This window comes from Euleptes europaea, chromosome 4, assembly GCF_029931775.1.
Source record: "Euleptes europaea isolate rEulEur1 chromosome 4, rEulEur1.hap1, whole genome shotgun sequence".
Taxonomy (NCBI): domain Eukaryota; kingdom Metazoa; phylum Chordata; class Lepidosauria; order Squamata; family Sphaerodactylidae; genus Euleptes; species Euleptes europaea.
This window is the reverse complement of record NC_079315.1, coordinates 98,244,021-98,258,773: the sequence shown is the minus strand read 5'-3', so window position 1 is coordinate 98,258,773 and position 14,753 is coordinate 98,244,021. Positions and strand designations below refer to the sequence as shown.

Here is a 14,753-nt window from a genome sequence, read left to right as displayed (position 1 = left end):
ACAGAATAAGTTAATACAATACATTCAATAAGTTAATACAACCCACCCATGGTGGGACATCCAAAAGATAACGCAATAGGATTTTACTTGTAGAAATCTGAAACCGAGCAGAGGTAAAGCACAGTGTAAGTATTAATATAACATAGTAACAGGTAGTACAGCAACAGGTAGTACAAACTATACACAATAGTGTAGTCTACAGTCCCTAACCCTTTAGCCTAAGCTTCTTTTTCAACCATATTGCTACAGTGCAGCCCTGTTTCCTGTACAAAAGCCCGCTTGAATAATTCAGTTTAACATCGTTTCCAGAAAGCCAGGAGAGCGGAAGCCTTCCTAGCCTCATCAGGCAGGCCATTCCAGAAGATGGGGGCCAAAATAGAGAATGCACATGAGAGAATGCATGTGAGAGCCAGCGTGGTGTAGTGGCTAAGAGCGGTGGTTTGGAGCAGTGGAGTCTGATCTGGAGAACCAGGTTTCATTCCCCACTCCACGTGAGTGGCGGAGGCTGATCTGGTGAACTAGATTTGTTTCCCCAGTCCTACACACGAAGCCAGCTGGGTGACCTTGGGCTAGTCACACTCTCAGCCTCACCTACCTCACAGGGTGTCTGTTGTGGGAAGGGAAGTCAATTGTAAGCTGGTTTGATTCTTCCTTAAGTGGTAGAGAAAGTCGGCATATAAAAACCAACTCTTCTTTTTCTTCTGCTTGTTGATTTTGCCCGTTTTGGACTGGTACCCACAGAAGGCCCTGACCGGATCCAAAAATCTGCCTTGGCTCATGCGAGGGGCTTGTGCTAGGCCCTTGGAGTTCTTGAACGCAGGGCTTTTTCACTGAACATCGAACCCTTACAACATATCATAAATGACTTTTGCAACATCCTTCAGTTTCTGAAGCAGTTTCCAGCGCAGCACAGGGAATTGCTGTCCGAAGAAAAACAAGCCTCAAGGTCCCTTCAGCTCACAGGATTACTTTAATGTTTCTTTGAATCATAACCGGCTTCTTTAAAGATGTTTCTTTTCCCTGGTGGGGCACATAGCATCTCTAGGGTGTCAGTTGCCCTGAGGAAGGTGGGGAGGAAAGTTGAATATCCCTCTACCAAACTAAATCTCTTTTTTTCTTTTTTTGCCGTTAAGTCACAGCTGACTTATGGCAGCCCCGAAGCATTGTCAAGGCAAGGAGAACTTCAGAGGTGGTTTGCCATTGCCTGCCTCCATGTCACGACCCTGGTGTTCCTTGGAGGTCTCCCATCCAAATAATAGCCCAGGTCAGGGCAGAGTGTGTATGCCTGGCCCAAGGTCACCCAGCAATTTCCATGGCAAAGTGGGGTTTCAAGCCTGGGTTTCCCAGATCCTAGTCGGACACTTTAACCACTACACCACGTTAGCTTTCTTTCTTCCCCACTCCTCTTTGTTGAGGTTTAAAGAGATGTGAGTTCTCCTCATGGATTGGGTGTCCTTTTTGTTTTCATACTTTTGGCAAAATAAAAGTTTTTTTAATTTTTTGCCTTTTACATGATTATCTAAATAAGCACAGTCCGGTTGGAAGGTGTATAAATAGTTCAGTCATTTACAAAGCATCAGACTGTTGACCTCTCCTTCCCACAGCACAGCAGTTTTACTTGTCATGCCTCCAGAAAAGCTCTGCTCTGAAAACATAACACTACAGCAGAAGAGAATATGCCAGATGTTTTGGTGATTTCTAATACTCCATTTTGTAAAGGGAGAAAAAATTTTGGAATCAGAAGTTGATATTGTTCTTTGCATAGAGTTAACACTTAATTCATTGTTGAAGAAGCTTGTTTTACAATCATAGAATCATAGATGCCAGAACTTGATTCTGTGTCATGATACTGTCATGAAGTGATCCCAGAACAGCACTAAAGCTGCCTGTGGGTTGAAAGGAATCCTTATTAGCCTGTCTTTGTATCTTGTTTCTGTGTTGATTTTGGGCTGGGTCCTACCAGCTTTTTCACTGGCACAAGGGGGGAGGGAAAGCCACTTTTAACCCCTCACAAAGCGGTGCTGGGGATTATGATACCTCAGTGGACTACCAGACATGCAGGTCAGGATTGGTTGAAGTGAGGAGGGGAAGCAGGCAAGATTTCCTCTTCTCCCTCTTCCTCCACCAGTAAAGCTGGGAAGGACCCAACCCTTCGTATTCATGAATCTGTGTGTCCCACTTTCCTGTAGTTTAAGGCTGTATACAAAAATCAAAAAACAATCACTAACGATTATAAAATGTATACCTTTGAATTATAGAGTTGGAAGGGACCATCAGGGTCATCTAGTCCAGCCCCCCGCACAATGCAGGAAATTCACAACTACCTCCCCCCCACACACCCAGTGACCCATACTCCATGCCCAGAAGATGGCCAAGCTGCCCTCCCTCTCATGATCTGCCTAATCAGCATTGCTGACAAATGGCCATCTAGCGCTCACCACCTCCCGAGGAAGCCTGTTCCACTGAGGAACCGCTCTAACCATTGGTTCTGCTCCGACCTTCTGGAGCAACAGAAAACAACTCGGCACCATCCTCTATATGACTACCCTTCAAGTACTTGAAGATGGTTATCATATCCCCTCTCAGTCTTCTCCTCTTCAGGCTAAACATACCCAACTCCTTCAGCCTTTCCTCATAGGACTTGGTCTCCAGACCCCTCACCTCAAATGTAAACTCTAATAAAATTCTTGCTAGCGTTTTGGCACAGTGATTAAAAATGAGGTAATTTTTGTAAGGGAAAGTATTCATTTTTTTTTCAGATGAGGAAAAAAGGATGGTTGAAGAAGTATTTAACAATGCAATTGATTGCTTGTCTGATGAAGACAAAAAACTTCCTCAAGTGAGTATTTGTGCTATGAAATAGAGCTTGTTCGCACATCCCAATAACTCAATTTGTTTTCTTGGCTGTGAAGTAATCATGGCACATTCTTACCGTGCGCTGTAAAAATTGCGCTGAGCACCAACTTTGCTTCAAGTACTGTTCAACTGAGATTTGCTTCCAGGAGGTCAATAGTAATATAAAAACTTCTGTGTCATTATGATGTAAGGCCTAGCTTTTAAACATTCATTGTCATGTAAGCAGAGGCTTTCATATATTCTGAGAAGAGAAATAAATCAAGTGTCCTCATGCCTTTTGAGAGGAGTAATAAATTCCAAGTAATGTTCAGTGGCTACTGAGGAATGAAGTCCAACATCTGTTTTCATCCCAGTGCATATGAATGACATTAGGGGAAGAACGCTCTCCACAGTGTTTAATAGCTTGAGCTGAATCCTATGCAAGGTAGACAAAACTGTTGCCTTTTGAAGGCAAAGTTCTGACATGTTCAACAAACCTAACAGCCGACTCTTGTGTTGTTCATTGGTTGATTTAAGTTTGCCTTGAAAATGAATCCACACATTTTTACTTACTGTTAACGATAGAACGACAGGATATTCTGGAGGACATTGATTTATAGGGTCGCCATGAGTCGGAAGCGACTTGAAGGTACTTCACACACACACACACACACACACACACACACACACACACACTTCCCCACATATAACTAATAGAAGGGATTAAAGGAAAAGAACCCAGTTTTTGTAAGCTTTCCTGCTTGATAGACCAGAGAAAATTTTTTATTGCAGTAGACACTCTCCTGAAAAGTGGCTGAAAAGTCTAATTCATATGATGAATGTTTTCATGTTGGTTTTCGCAGGTTGAACATGTGCTTCCACTTCTGAAGCGAGGCATTGGAATCCATCATGGTGGCTTGCTTCCTATTTTAAAGGAAACAATAGAAATCCTTTTCTCTGAAGGACTGATAAAGGTATGTACTGTCTGGCATATACTGGTAGTTGGCTTTGGGTTGGATTTCACCAGGTTTTTGGCTGATGCAAAGTGTCCTTCTCGACCTCCAAAAAGGCTGTGCCAGAGATCATGAGAGCCGCTTGGCCAAAAAGCTGTGTTGGGCAGGGCTGCAGCGAGGAGGGGTATTGTGGGGCAAGATAGTCCCTCCTCCCTCTCACACCAGTGGAAAAGCTGAGTGATATGATCTGGTCCCTTCACTGTGTAATTCTCCTTAACACCATCAGGTTTTCATTACTACTTAACATACTTTGATAAACTATGAGGCACTCCTCACCACATGCTGCATGGTGGGACATAAACTTAGTAATGTTCCCTCACTTGATACTTTTAAATAATTGACTTTATGGGGTTTTATAGATCATGTAACTATGGCTGGCTTGTTTTAGGATATAGTCTTGTGGATGTGTAGGCAGATCATGAGAGGGAGGGCAGAAAGGGTTGTGTCACAGTTTGGCTCTCGTGGCCCTTCCTTACATGCCCAGGGAAATTCTGATCACCACTTTGGGATCAGGAAGCAATTTTCCTCCAGGCCAGATTGACCAGGGATCCTGGAGGGGCTTTTTCCCAATCTTCTGGGCATGGAGCAGGGGTCAGTGGGGGGGGGGGGAGGCAGTTGTGAATTTCCTGCATTGTGTAGGGGATTGGGACTAGATAACCTTGGTGGTCCCTTCCAACTTTTTGATTCTATGAGTCTATGTTCCATCTCTGATGTATACTGATTCATGTTTCGTCTGGATAATACAGTAGAGCCTAGACTCGTAACAACTTTTTAACAGGCTCTGTATTTGGAATTGAGGCAAAACTGAAGGGTCAGCGGCATGGGCTCTTCCAATTCACTTCCATAGTAAACAAGACTCTGGCAAAAGCCTCTTTTTTAAAATAACTGCATTCTCAACATGAAGAGCAGCAGAAGCTTTGGCAGAGCCATTCCCTTTTGCCACTTTCTCCCTTGTAAACTAAGCCACAGGCGGCAAGCTTTTCAATATCCTATCCCAAGGCTTTGTTGCCTTCACTCTCAGAGGAGCATGCCTATTATATTAGGTACTTTGGAACACAGGCAGGATAATGCTGCTGCAGTTGTCTTGTTTGTGGGCTTCCTAGAGGCACCTGGTTGGCCACTGTGAACAGACTGCTGGACTTAATGGACCTTGGTCTGATCCAGCATGGCCTTTCTTATGTTCACTCTGGCCTCAAGAGCTTTTTTTCTTATAACTTGGCTTGAGTGGATGAACCAGATAAATAATAAGACATGTCAGATCAGAAACTACACTGCAGGCCAGATTTCACGCCTCTGGGGATCCAAATTGGATCCCTGACGGCTCCAGCCTTTGCTGCAAAGTAATATTTTGCAGTAGAAAAGGGAAAATTCAGTGGAAATTAACCAGGCGGGTTATTTCAATGGTACATAACAGGTTTTTCTGCTCTTAAATCGTTGCTGTGTTTACTTAGGCCTTATTTGCAACAGAGACTTTTGCTATGGGAATTAACATGCCTGCACGGACAGTGCTGTTCACAAGCGCCCGGAAATTTGATGGGAAGGATTTTCGATGGGTAAGCAAACTTCAACGTTCTGTATGTGAATCATGCCCCAAAAGCAAAGAGAGCCTGGTAATATAATGGCGAGCATAGACAGATGCTTCCACATATTGCCAGTGGTTTGACTACAAAAAGCTAACGTTTGTTTTTATTTTATTAGAAAAAGTACAAAATAAATAGAAAATACCAAAAGTACAAAGGGATAAATCCCATCTTTAGCATTCCATATTAAGAATAGAGACAGATTCTCTAAACTTATCTTCCTGTTCATTAGAAAGTCTTTTACACTAATGATTTAGTTATTAGAGCAACTTTCCAAATTCTTAAGAGCCAGTCATTTGTGGAAAGAAATCGTTTTGATTTCAAGTAGGATGCCACACATTGTGCAATTGTTAATTGACTTGGTTTATGCTGCAGACAGAGAGTTACTAATCAGTCTTTCAGATTGTATAACTAAGTTAACATAGGATTGAATGGCAGGTTACACATCCAGTAAGCTTTAGGATATGATCCAATATTTGTTGCCAGAAATTTTAAATATGCTCCGCTCAAATGAACCTGCGGGATTCTCGGGTTCACCTTGTCCCTCCTTACAGCTCATTTAGCTGTAGAAAGTGGATAAATACAATAACAGTAATATTTACTATTCCATTTCATTATACGTTCAGATCTCCTCAGGTGAATACATTCAGATGTCTGGTCGAGCTGGACGTCGAGGCATGGATGACCGGGGAATAGTCATTCTGATGGTGGACGAGAAGATGAGCCCAACAGTTGGAAAACAGCTTCTAAAGGTATCTTGGTGTCTAAAATACATGTGCCACATGATATGGAGTAGTGCTCTTTAGTACTAACTTCCACTTGGATGTGCAAATGATAGTTACTATAGTGGTACCTTTTTTTTGTAACTTTATTTGGGGCTGTAGACTTTGAAAGGTTGTTTTCCCTTAGTCAGCTAAATGCATGTTGAGCGGTGCCTTTACACTTAATTTTTTTTACTGCAGGGTACTAGGTTTGATGTAAAGGACAGAACTCTGGTGCAGTTCCTGGTTTAATGTACAGTGCTCATTTTTATTTTGTTCATTTTGCCCAATCAGTATGTTCATTTTGCCCAAACCTGGATAGCCCAGGCTAGCCTGATATCGTCCGATCTCAGAGGCTAAGCAGGGTTGACCCTGGCAGGTACTTGGATGGGAGACCTCCAAGGAATACCAATCGGGATATGGAGGCAGGCAACGGCAAACCACCGCTGAATGTCTCTTGCCTTGAAAATCCCACCGGGGTTGCCATCAGTCAGATGTTACTTGACAGCAAAAAGAAAATGTTCATTTGTAGGATAAGTAGGGAAGAACCGTAGTGTTGCGTCCCAAGAGATAGAAGGAGCTTGCAGAAGTGTCTCAGAGCCTGTTCTCCCAAAAGCCCCTGTGATGCGTGGAAGGGTGATGTTGCCCTTCCTGGACAAAACGACCTTCGTCCCCTGACCTTCCTGGACAAAATGCCATGCAGCAAAGGAGAGCTGTAGTAAAGAGGTGGAATGCCCCCTCTGTTCTGCTGGCCCCCGTCCTCTGTTCATCTTCCTCCAAAGAAGTCATCACCTCCTCGGCATCACCTTTTGGGGAGTTGTATGGGGCTGCTGGGTGGGGGAGGGAGAGAAAGGTAGAAAAGATTTGATATTTGCAAGTTGTGATCTCAGTCTATTAAGATGCCTCCCATACTGAGCCATTTAAGGTGAGTGATAAGAAAATAGGTGATCATACCCTGAGGAATCTCCCTAGCACTCAATAGTGAATTCAGCTAAAATTATTTGAAGCTCATTGAATGATCTTGGGCTAATCGCTTCCTTTCCTTCCGCTTAACCTACCTCATAGGTTTGTTGTGAGGGTAAAATGGAGGAGGGAGAGTCTTGAGAGGAGAGAGAGCCAGCGTGGTGGTGTGGTTAAGAGCAGTGGTTTGGAGCGGTGGACTCTGATCTGGAGAACCAGGTTTGATTTCCCCACTCCTCCACATGAATGGCGGAGGCTAATCTGGTAAACTGGGTTGGTTTCCCCACTCCTACACGTGAAGCCAGCTGGGTGACCTTGGGCTAGTCACACACTCTCCGCCTCACCTACCTCACCTGGTGTCTGTTGTGGGGAGGGGAAGGTAAGGTGATTCTAACCCTAACCCTTCCTTAAGTGGTATAGAAAGTTGGCATATAAAAACCAATTCTTCTTCTTCTTCCTCTTCTTGAACTCTTTGGAGGAAGAAGGGGTAAAAACCTAATAGCATATGCTGGCATAGTCTTAACATCGTTGGGATGTGCCAGTAAGCGATCAGTGCTTTCAGTGGCATGTGTTCAAAATAAACAGCACAGATCAGTTAGCCTTCAATACATGTCAGCAACCCACTGGGACTTAAAATCGGTCTGGTTTAACACTGCTAGTGTGAGGGTTTTCCCCCTTCCACTTTAATTGCATACTGGTGAACTATTCTATCATCATAAATATTCAGTGATGTAAAGTTTGGAAATGGGTGGGAGCTTCAAATTTAGGATCAGTAAAATGGTGTAAGAGTGATCTTGCATTTGTAGGATTAGATAGCAAACAATACTGTGCCAGTACTTTATCTTTGCAGCATAACAAACGTTCATCATAAATCCAAGCTAAACTTAATGTACCCCAGATCCAAGAAGGAGAGCAGCACTATCTTTGTTTAACAGACTATATATCCAGGGAAAGAAGCCATCTGGAAGGTTTAATTTGTAGTGCTACATTGCTGTTAGGTCTTGCGCTGTGTGCCATAAGAATTTTGGCAAAACTGAAAAAAGCACGGCTGTACCTCTCCATTACTCCATTTATAGGCTGGCCTCCAAAGAGTCCTGTGCACACCCGCATAATGTTTCCATAGGGGAAGTGTGAAGGGGGTGTGTGTATTTTTTTTGTTATTGTGGCGACAGCTCTTTGCATCACACTGGAAGTCTTTCAGACTTCAGGAGCGGCTCTGTAGGGGCCACGCAAGGGCCAGAGGCAGGAACAGTGAGCCTGTCAAGGTTGAGGGCATGTGGGTCCCAGCAATGATCTGTAAACCTTTCCGTGATTTCCCCCCCCCCCCAGACTTCCCTTTGCAGTAGCTTCATTTTAAAAAAAAATCAATACTTATGTGAGTTAAATGATTTAGGCTGGAATCCTGGACATTGTTTCTGTATTAACCCATTGAAACCTGTAGGAGTGGAACATGTTAGTGTGCCCTTACTTTGCCATGTAGCCTTATGACAAGACGATATTCCTCGCCTTAAACAGATGGCCCAGCGTATGAATCTGCTTTACTGTCAGACTAATCCTTCTAGATCAGAGCAGTCTACTCTAACTGGCATCATACCTTCCAGGGCTTCAGGCAAAACAAAATCTTGCCTGTCCCTGGTACCTGAGATCCTTTAAGCTGGAGATGCTTTGGTCTGTATGTGGGACGTTGGGTCTGCAAATGCAGCAGTGGCTGTGCAACCGTGATGCCTCTTTGTGGAGAATGCCAGTGACCACTTTGTGATGAAAGCAACTCTCTGGCTCCCCATTCGGTTTTCCTTTTGTTTTACTGTAGTTGAGTTTTTTTTTCTTTCTTAGAAAGAGAACCTATAATCTCACATTATTTACCCCTAAAGCTAATTTCTCATTGAAAGCCATCCTGTGACCTCACTGTTTATAACCAGGCAGAGAGACAACCCTTCAAGCGAGCTGCTGGAGTGGAATTCATCCAGCTGCTTGGAGTCCATGTTATAAACATCAGCTGAACACACTGACTTAATTGCAGGCTTGTTGTCCGGTTTTACATCAGGCTCATTCACATGCCTTTCCAAGCATCCACATGTGTGGGCAGGTTTTGGAAAATGTAATAGACTGTTTGTTAAAGGGCTTTACCTGGCAGCCAGAGCATGGCATGAAGGACTAGGCAGGGGTGCCCGCAGAGGAGTTCAGTAACGGCCAGGGCGTTCAGTCCTGTGGTCCTGCTCAGAGCTGTAAAACTAGAAAAACTTCAGTTAAAAATAAAAATGATTCCAGATAGACTAATTTCACCTAAAATTCTGCCGGATGGTTGTTGTTGTTTTTAAACTTCAGTTTGGGAAGATATACAAAGCATCTTCTTGAACCTGCTAAGAGGTCCTCCGTAGTAGAATGACAAATCAGGTCTTTCACTCTTAATTATTAAAAATTATTAATGTCTTCCAGAGAAATTAATCAGGCAGGAATGTTGTCGTTATTAAGAGTAGCACTTTTAGAAGAAACATTTCTGGACGTTATTTGGTAGGTTTACATCTCATCCTTGATCCGGGTTTCTCAGAGCCGCATACCGAGGTAGTGTTCCATCCAAGTACTTACTGGGCTAAGAGTCTGTTTACTTCCCAGACTGTTTTCTGAGGCCAAGCGTAAATTAGATCAGTGTTGCTGAACTTCAAAGAATAAATCAAGGCTAATTCAGACATGCTACGTGGTTAATTGCACAAGTCTGGTGTTTTGCGCAATATAGTGGGATGGGAAGAAGATTAACTGACCTTCACTTGTGCTGATCCACCTTGCTGCCAGCTGGCGGGATTCTTGCTAGATCAGACCAAGACTAGATCAGTACATACAAAAGAATCACTTAACACAGATTAGACAATTGATGCAGAATTCTGGGCATTTACTCTTTCACCGATGATGTAGTGGAGAAAACGTCAGGCTAGGATCTGGGAGACCCAGGTTCAAATCCCGAGCTCTGCCATGAAAACTTAGTGGGCGACCTTGGGCCAGTCAGCTGTCTGCACCTGACTTACCTCACAGGATTAAGGTTGCAAAGCTAAAATGCAGGTGAGGAGGAAGAAAGAGTTGGCTTTTATACCCCACTTTTCTCTACCTTTTAAGGAGTCTCAAAGCGGTTTACAATCACCTTCCTTTCCCCTCCCTTCAACAGACACCTTGTGATAGTTCTGAAAGAACTGTGACTAGCCCCAGGTCACCCAGCAGGCTTCACGTGGAGGTGGGGAATCAAACCTGTTTCTCCAGATTCGAGTCCACCGCTCTTAACCACAACACCCCGATGGCAATCTTATAAGCTGCTTTGGGTCCCTATTAGAGAGAAAAGGGGGGTATAAATAAATAGGTTTGTGGGATCCAGAAAAGACAAAAAGTGGGACCATGCAAGAGTAGCTTGTCTGTGTCACAAACTGTGTAACTTAAATAGAAACACATGACTTTGCTTCTTGTGTTAGGGGCACGTTGAGCTATTGATATTTTCCTCTCTTTTTTTCCTTTGCCCGCTCTGCAAGGTCCGGATGGCTTACTGCCCAAACTGAATTTCTTGGGAATTGCATCTTGTTTGCCAAATTGGTCACAGTGAAGTATTTTATGGTTCAGCCTGTCGTTACTGGCTCAGTTGAGTGCCTTTCAGTTTTCCACACACCAAAAAAGCTTTAGAGTAAAAGCGTTAGTTGAATGTTTATTATTTTAGCCATTACAGTCATAAAAGAAGTGTGTGAGGAAAGGGGGGGAATTCATAGGAAGTTGTTGCATCTGTTAGACCTGATGTGAAATTCACAAAGTGCATAAAACACATTCTGAGGCTTGTTCTGTCTGTCACCAAATGCTTGCTTCAAGTTAGTCTGTCATCTGGCTGTGTCGCTCTTGCATTTTCGGTAGACCTGTGATCATACCCACCTGGATGGGTTACGTTGTGATAACTTTTATCAACTGGGATATGTACTTACGTTGCATTAAATCACCCAAACAGGTTCTCTTGCGATGGGTCAATTCCAGCTTCCATCTGAACCATCAATCTGAGCCTAGGACTGTGAGTTTGGCAGTTCAGAGAACTCCACACTTTGCTATTAGTTGGGTTACATATTAGATGGATTGTATGGGATGGGAAAAACCATAGTTAAAGCCATTGCTTCACCTCTATAGGCTGTTGCACCATTAAGATACAAGTGAGATGAACCACTGTCTCTAGCAGAAGAGCTAGATTCAAATCCAGTAGCACCTTAGAGACCAGCAGGATTTTCAGGGTGTGAGCTTTTGAGGGTCAAATCTCCCTTCATCAGGTGTGCCTTTGTCCGGGGGCACAGGAGAAAGAACGGGTGGGTAGAGCCACTGTTTCCGGCTCTTCCACACTTCCTTGGTTCAGTCCATGGCTGCTGCTATAAAAGTAAGATGCTAACTAGGGACATACAGTTGTGATTTCTGCTCTCCTAGTGCATCAGCTTTCTTCCGAATGGGCTTTGATTTCTCTTTCAAATCTGCTGTGACTACAAGTATCTGTGAGCTTTGATGGTGAAGCTCTTGAGCTGGGGTCAGTGCAAGACCTGATGTCGATAGCCGTGTAATAGCTGCAGTATCAGCCCTTCCAGTCTGTTTGGTCTATGATGGCCAGTATTAGCCAGGGTTGCTAATGGTTGTGATTTGTTAGTTTCTGAAATCTTGTTTCATTTATTGAAGTTGGATTCCTTCTCTTTTGTCACTTGAAGTTGAAGTTGCACCTTTCTTATCTGGAGCAGAAGAGGCAACACTGCAGATTTTTTGTAATGTCTCAGAGGTTGTCCCAAAAATTGTCCCAAAAATTCACTTCTGTTTCTTTTCAGAAGTTACTTTTCAGTGTATCTGCCTTTTTGTTCCTGATCTTTGCTTAGGTCAAGTTACTAAAATGCTTTGAATCTTTAATCCAAACCAAACATTTGCAGTTTTGATTGAATATTAGCCTTGGTAAAGGTCCCCTGTGCAAGCACCAGGTCATTCCTGACCCATGGGGTGACATCACATCCCGTTGTTTCCTAGGCAGACTTTGTTTATGGGGTGGTTTTACAGTGCCTTCCCCAGTCATGTACCCTTTACCCCCAGCAAGCTGGGTAATCATTTTACCGACCTCGGAAGGATGGAAGGCTGAGTCAGCCTTGAGCCGGCTACCTGAAACCAACTTCCATTGGGATTGAACTCAGGTCATAAGCAGAGCTTGGACTGCAGTACTGCAGCTTACCACTCTGCGCCACGGGGCTCCTCATTAGCCTTGGTACTGGAGTTTTAAATGTTCTCCATGTCTGGTTAGAATGGTATTTTGCTGAAGTTGTTCTCAATGAGACTTGTTTTAAAAAGCAGGCAAAATGTACGTAGTATTTGCTTGCATGACAAATAAGCAACAGCAAAATGCTTTTTTTGGTGTTGAACTTTTCAGAGACCACTGAGGTGGTTTGTTATCAAAGAGATTCTTGTGAAACGTAGGATGGAATGAAAGGCCATCTATTCATTTAATGAATTTAATTGTCCATTTCAGACAGACTGTATCATTTAAAGTTTTTCCCCAGAGAGTATCACAGAAAGCAAAATGATCAGTTTATGTTCTGAAATAGACTATAATAGAAAATAAAGTGAGTCATGTTGGGTTTCAGCAGTCTGTACTTCCCTGAAACATGCTTAGGACTGCAGCTTTTGTTTGTAGATGAAGCACCCGTGATTTGTAGTTCTGAAAGCAGATGTAGAACAGAGCTGGATGTACCATGCCTCTCAGAATGTTCTAAAGCTCAAGGTGCAGTATTGCTAGAATTTAAAAAAAAACAAAACACTTTCATGCAGTGTAGGTTTTGCACGAATTCCTCTACTAGAAAAAGTAGTAATTGATCATACTTATTTACTTAATTTATACTCTCCCTTTCTTCCCAGTGGGAACCAAAAGTGGCGTATATCATTTACCTCCATTTTATCCTCACAATAACCCTGTGAGGTAGGCTAGGCTGAGAATAAGTGACTGGCCCATGGTCACCCAGCAAGCTTCCATGGCAGAGTGCGGATTTGAACCTGGGTCTCCCAGATCCTAGTCTGACTCTTTAACCACTATCACACACTGGCTGTTTTTTTCAGTCCTTCAGTAGACTAATTGAAGAAAGTGATTTAAAGGAATTGGAGAGCTGAGGGCATGTATTATGTTTAGTGGTGTAGTGGTTAAGAGTGGCCAACTCTAATCTGGAGAACTGGGTTCGATTCCCCGCTCCTCCACATGAAGCCTGCTGGGTGACCTTGGGCCATTCACATTCTCAGAACTCTCTCAGCCCCACCTATCTCATTAAGTGTCTGTTGTGGGGAGGGGACGGGAAGCCACTTTGAGACTCCTTAAAGGTAGAGAAAAAGCAGAGTATAAAAACCAACTCTTCTTCTTCTTCCTAATGCTTTAATTGACTGGGATCAGACAGTAAGGAATAATCTGTAATGAAGAAGTCTAAGGATACTCAGTTCATTTGGGAGTCCCTGAAATACTCGTCCTCATCTCACCATAAGAAACACAAGGTATTGGGGTGCATTGGATGGCCAATTTTTGGCTTTCCATACCTTTTTAAGCAGTTGAAAATTTACAGTTTATTACGTTTGTTTGCTTTGTCTCAAGGTTTTATATAAACTGTCCAAGGAGCCATTTGGTTGATGGGCAGGGAACAAATATTTTAAAATAATAATAATAAACGAAGTACTCACTTTGAACCTGTATAGCAAACTTGTGGGCACATCAAATTGCTTTTGAAACTTCTAAGTTTCAAAAATGGTTTGTGACACAGGGTGGAAGTCTGCTGTTCAGGAATGCAAGTCTAAAGTCTCATTGGGCTTATGGAAGTAGCTGCGAAAATTGTTAAATCTTGGCCTTATTTCAGTGGTGTAGAGCAGTGGTTTTCAGGCTTTGTTTCAAGGAACTTTGGGCTCAGCTTATCAGGGGCTCCTCAATGAGACTATGAGTAAAGGCAGACAGCTTACGACCTGACAAAACAGTTCACCAGTACCGATATCCCTCTGCGGCTGCAGGGGAATGCTTGTTGTATTAGAGGAGGCAATCTCACTTAATGCTGGACCAGCTGTGCACCCTTGGAGCATCGTCCGGAACACTCTGCAACATGCCGCTTTCTTGGCAGATGAGTCAGTCTGGAAAAGGGTATCCATAAGGCACAAAGTTTAAAAGCCATTGATGCGCAGCATGCAATTATCAACAACTGTTTTCAATTAGGAGAATGTTTGTAAAGTATTAAGCTTCGTATCAGTATGGTAGATCTGAGAGTTGCACAGCTGTTATTGGCTGTCGTACATCTAGTAGTGGAGAGTTACACGCTGGTCTCTTCCATTATTGTCAGTTCCAGGGGGAGTCCCTGTCTGGAGAATTCTCATGCCGGCAGTGGGAATTTTCTGTGTACTCAGAGTACTTTTTCTTCAGCCTGTCTTGAAATAACATCCTGGAGTATATTTTATTCTTTTACAAAAATGTATTTGAACTAATTAAAATAAAACAAGTCCAGTGGCACCTTGAAGGCTAAAATTTATTTCAGTGTGAGGTTTTTATGATTCAGAGCTCACTTTTTCAGATATATAAAGAGAAAATCATTTTCGGAATTCTTATG

The 14,753-nt window shown here is 43.1% G+C and overlaps 1 protein-coding gene across 1 annotated transcript in view; it reads left to right on the top strand.

Annotated features, from left to right (window-relative positions):
• MTREX (Mtr4 exosome RNA helicase) overlaps positions 1 to 14,753 on the top strand; it is a 56,408-nt gene that overhangs the window by 11,118 nt on the left and 30,537 nt on the right. Inside the window, exons 12-15 of the mRNA XM_056849039.1 lie at positions 2,760 to 2,839; positions 3,699 to 3,809; positions 5,300 to 5,401; positions 6,055 to 6,180. Of these exons, the coding sequence (XP_056705017.1) occupies positions 2,760 to 2,839; positions 3,699 to 3,809; positions 5,300 to 5,401; positions 6,055 to 6,180 (419 nt within the window). The remainder of the gene's footprint in view (positions 1 to 2,759; positions 2,840 to 3,698; positions 3,810 to 5,299; positions 5,402 to 6,054; positions 6,181 to 14,753) is intronic.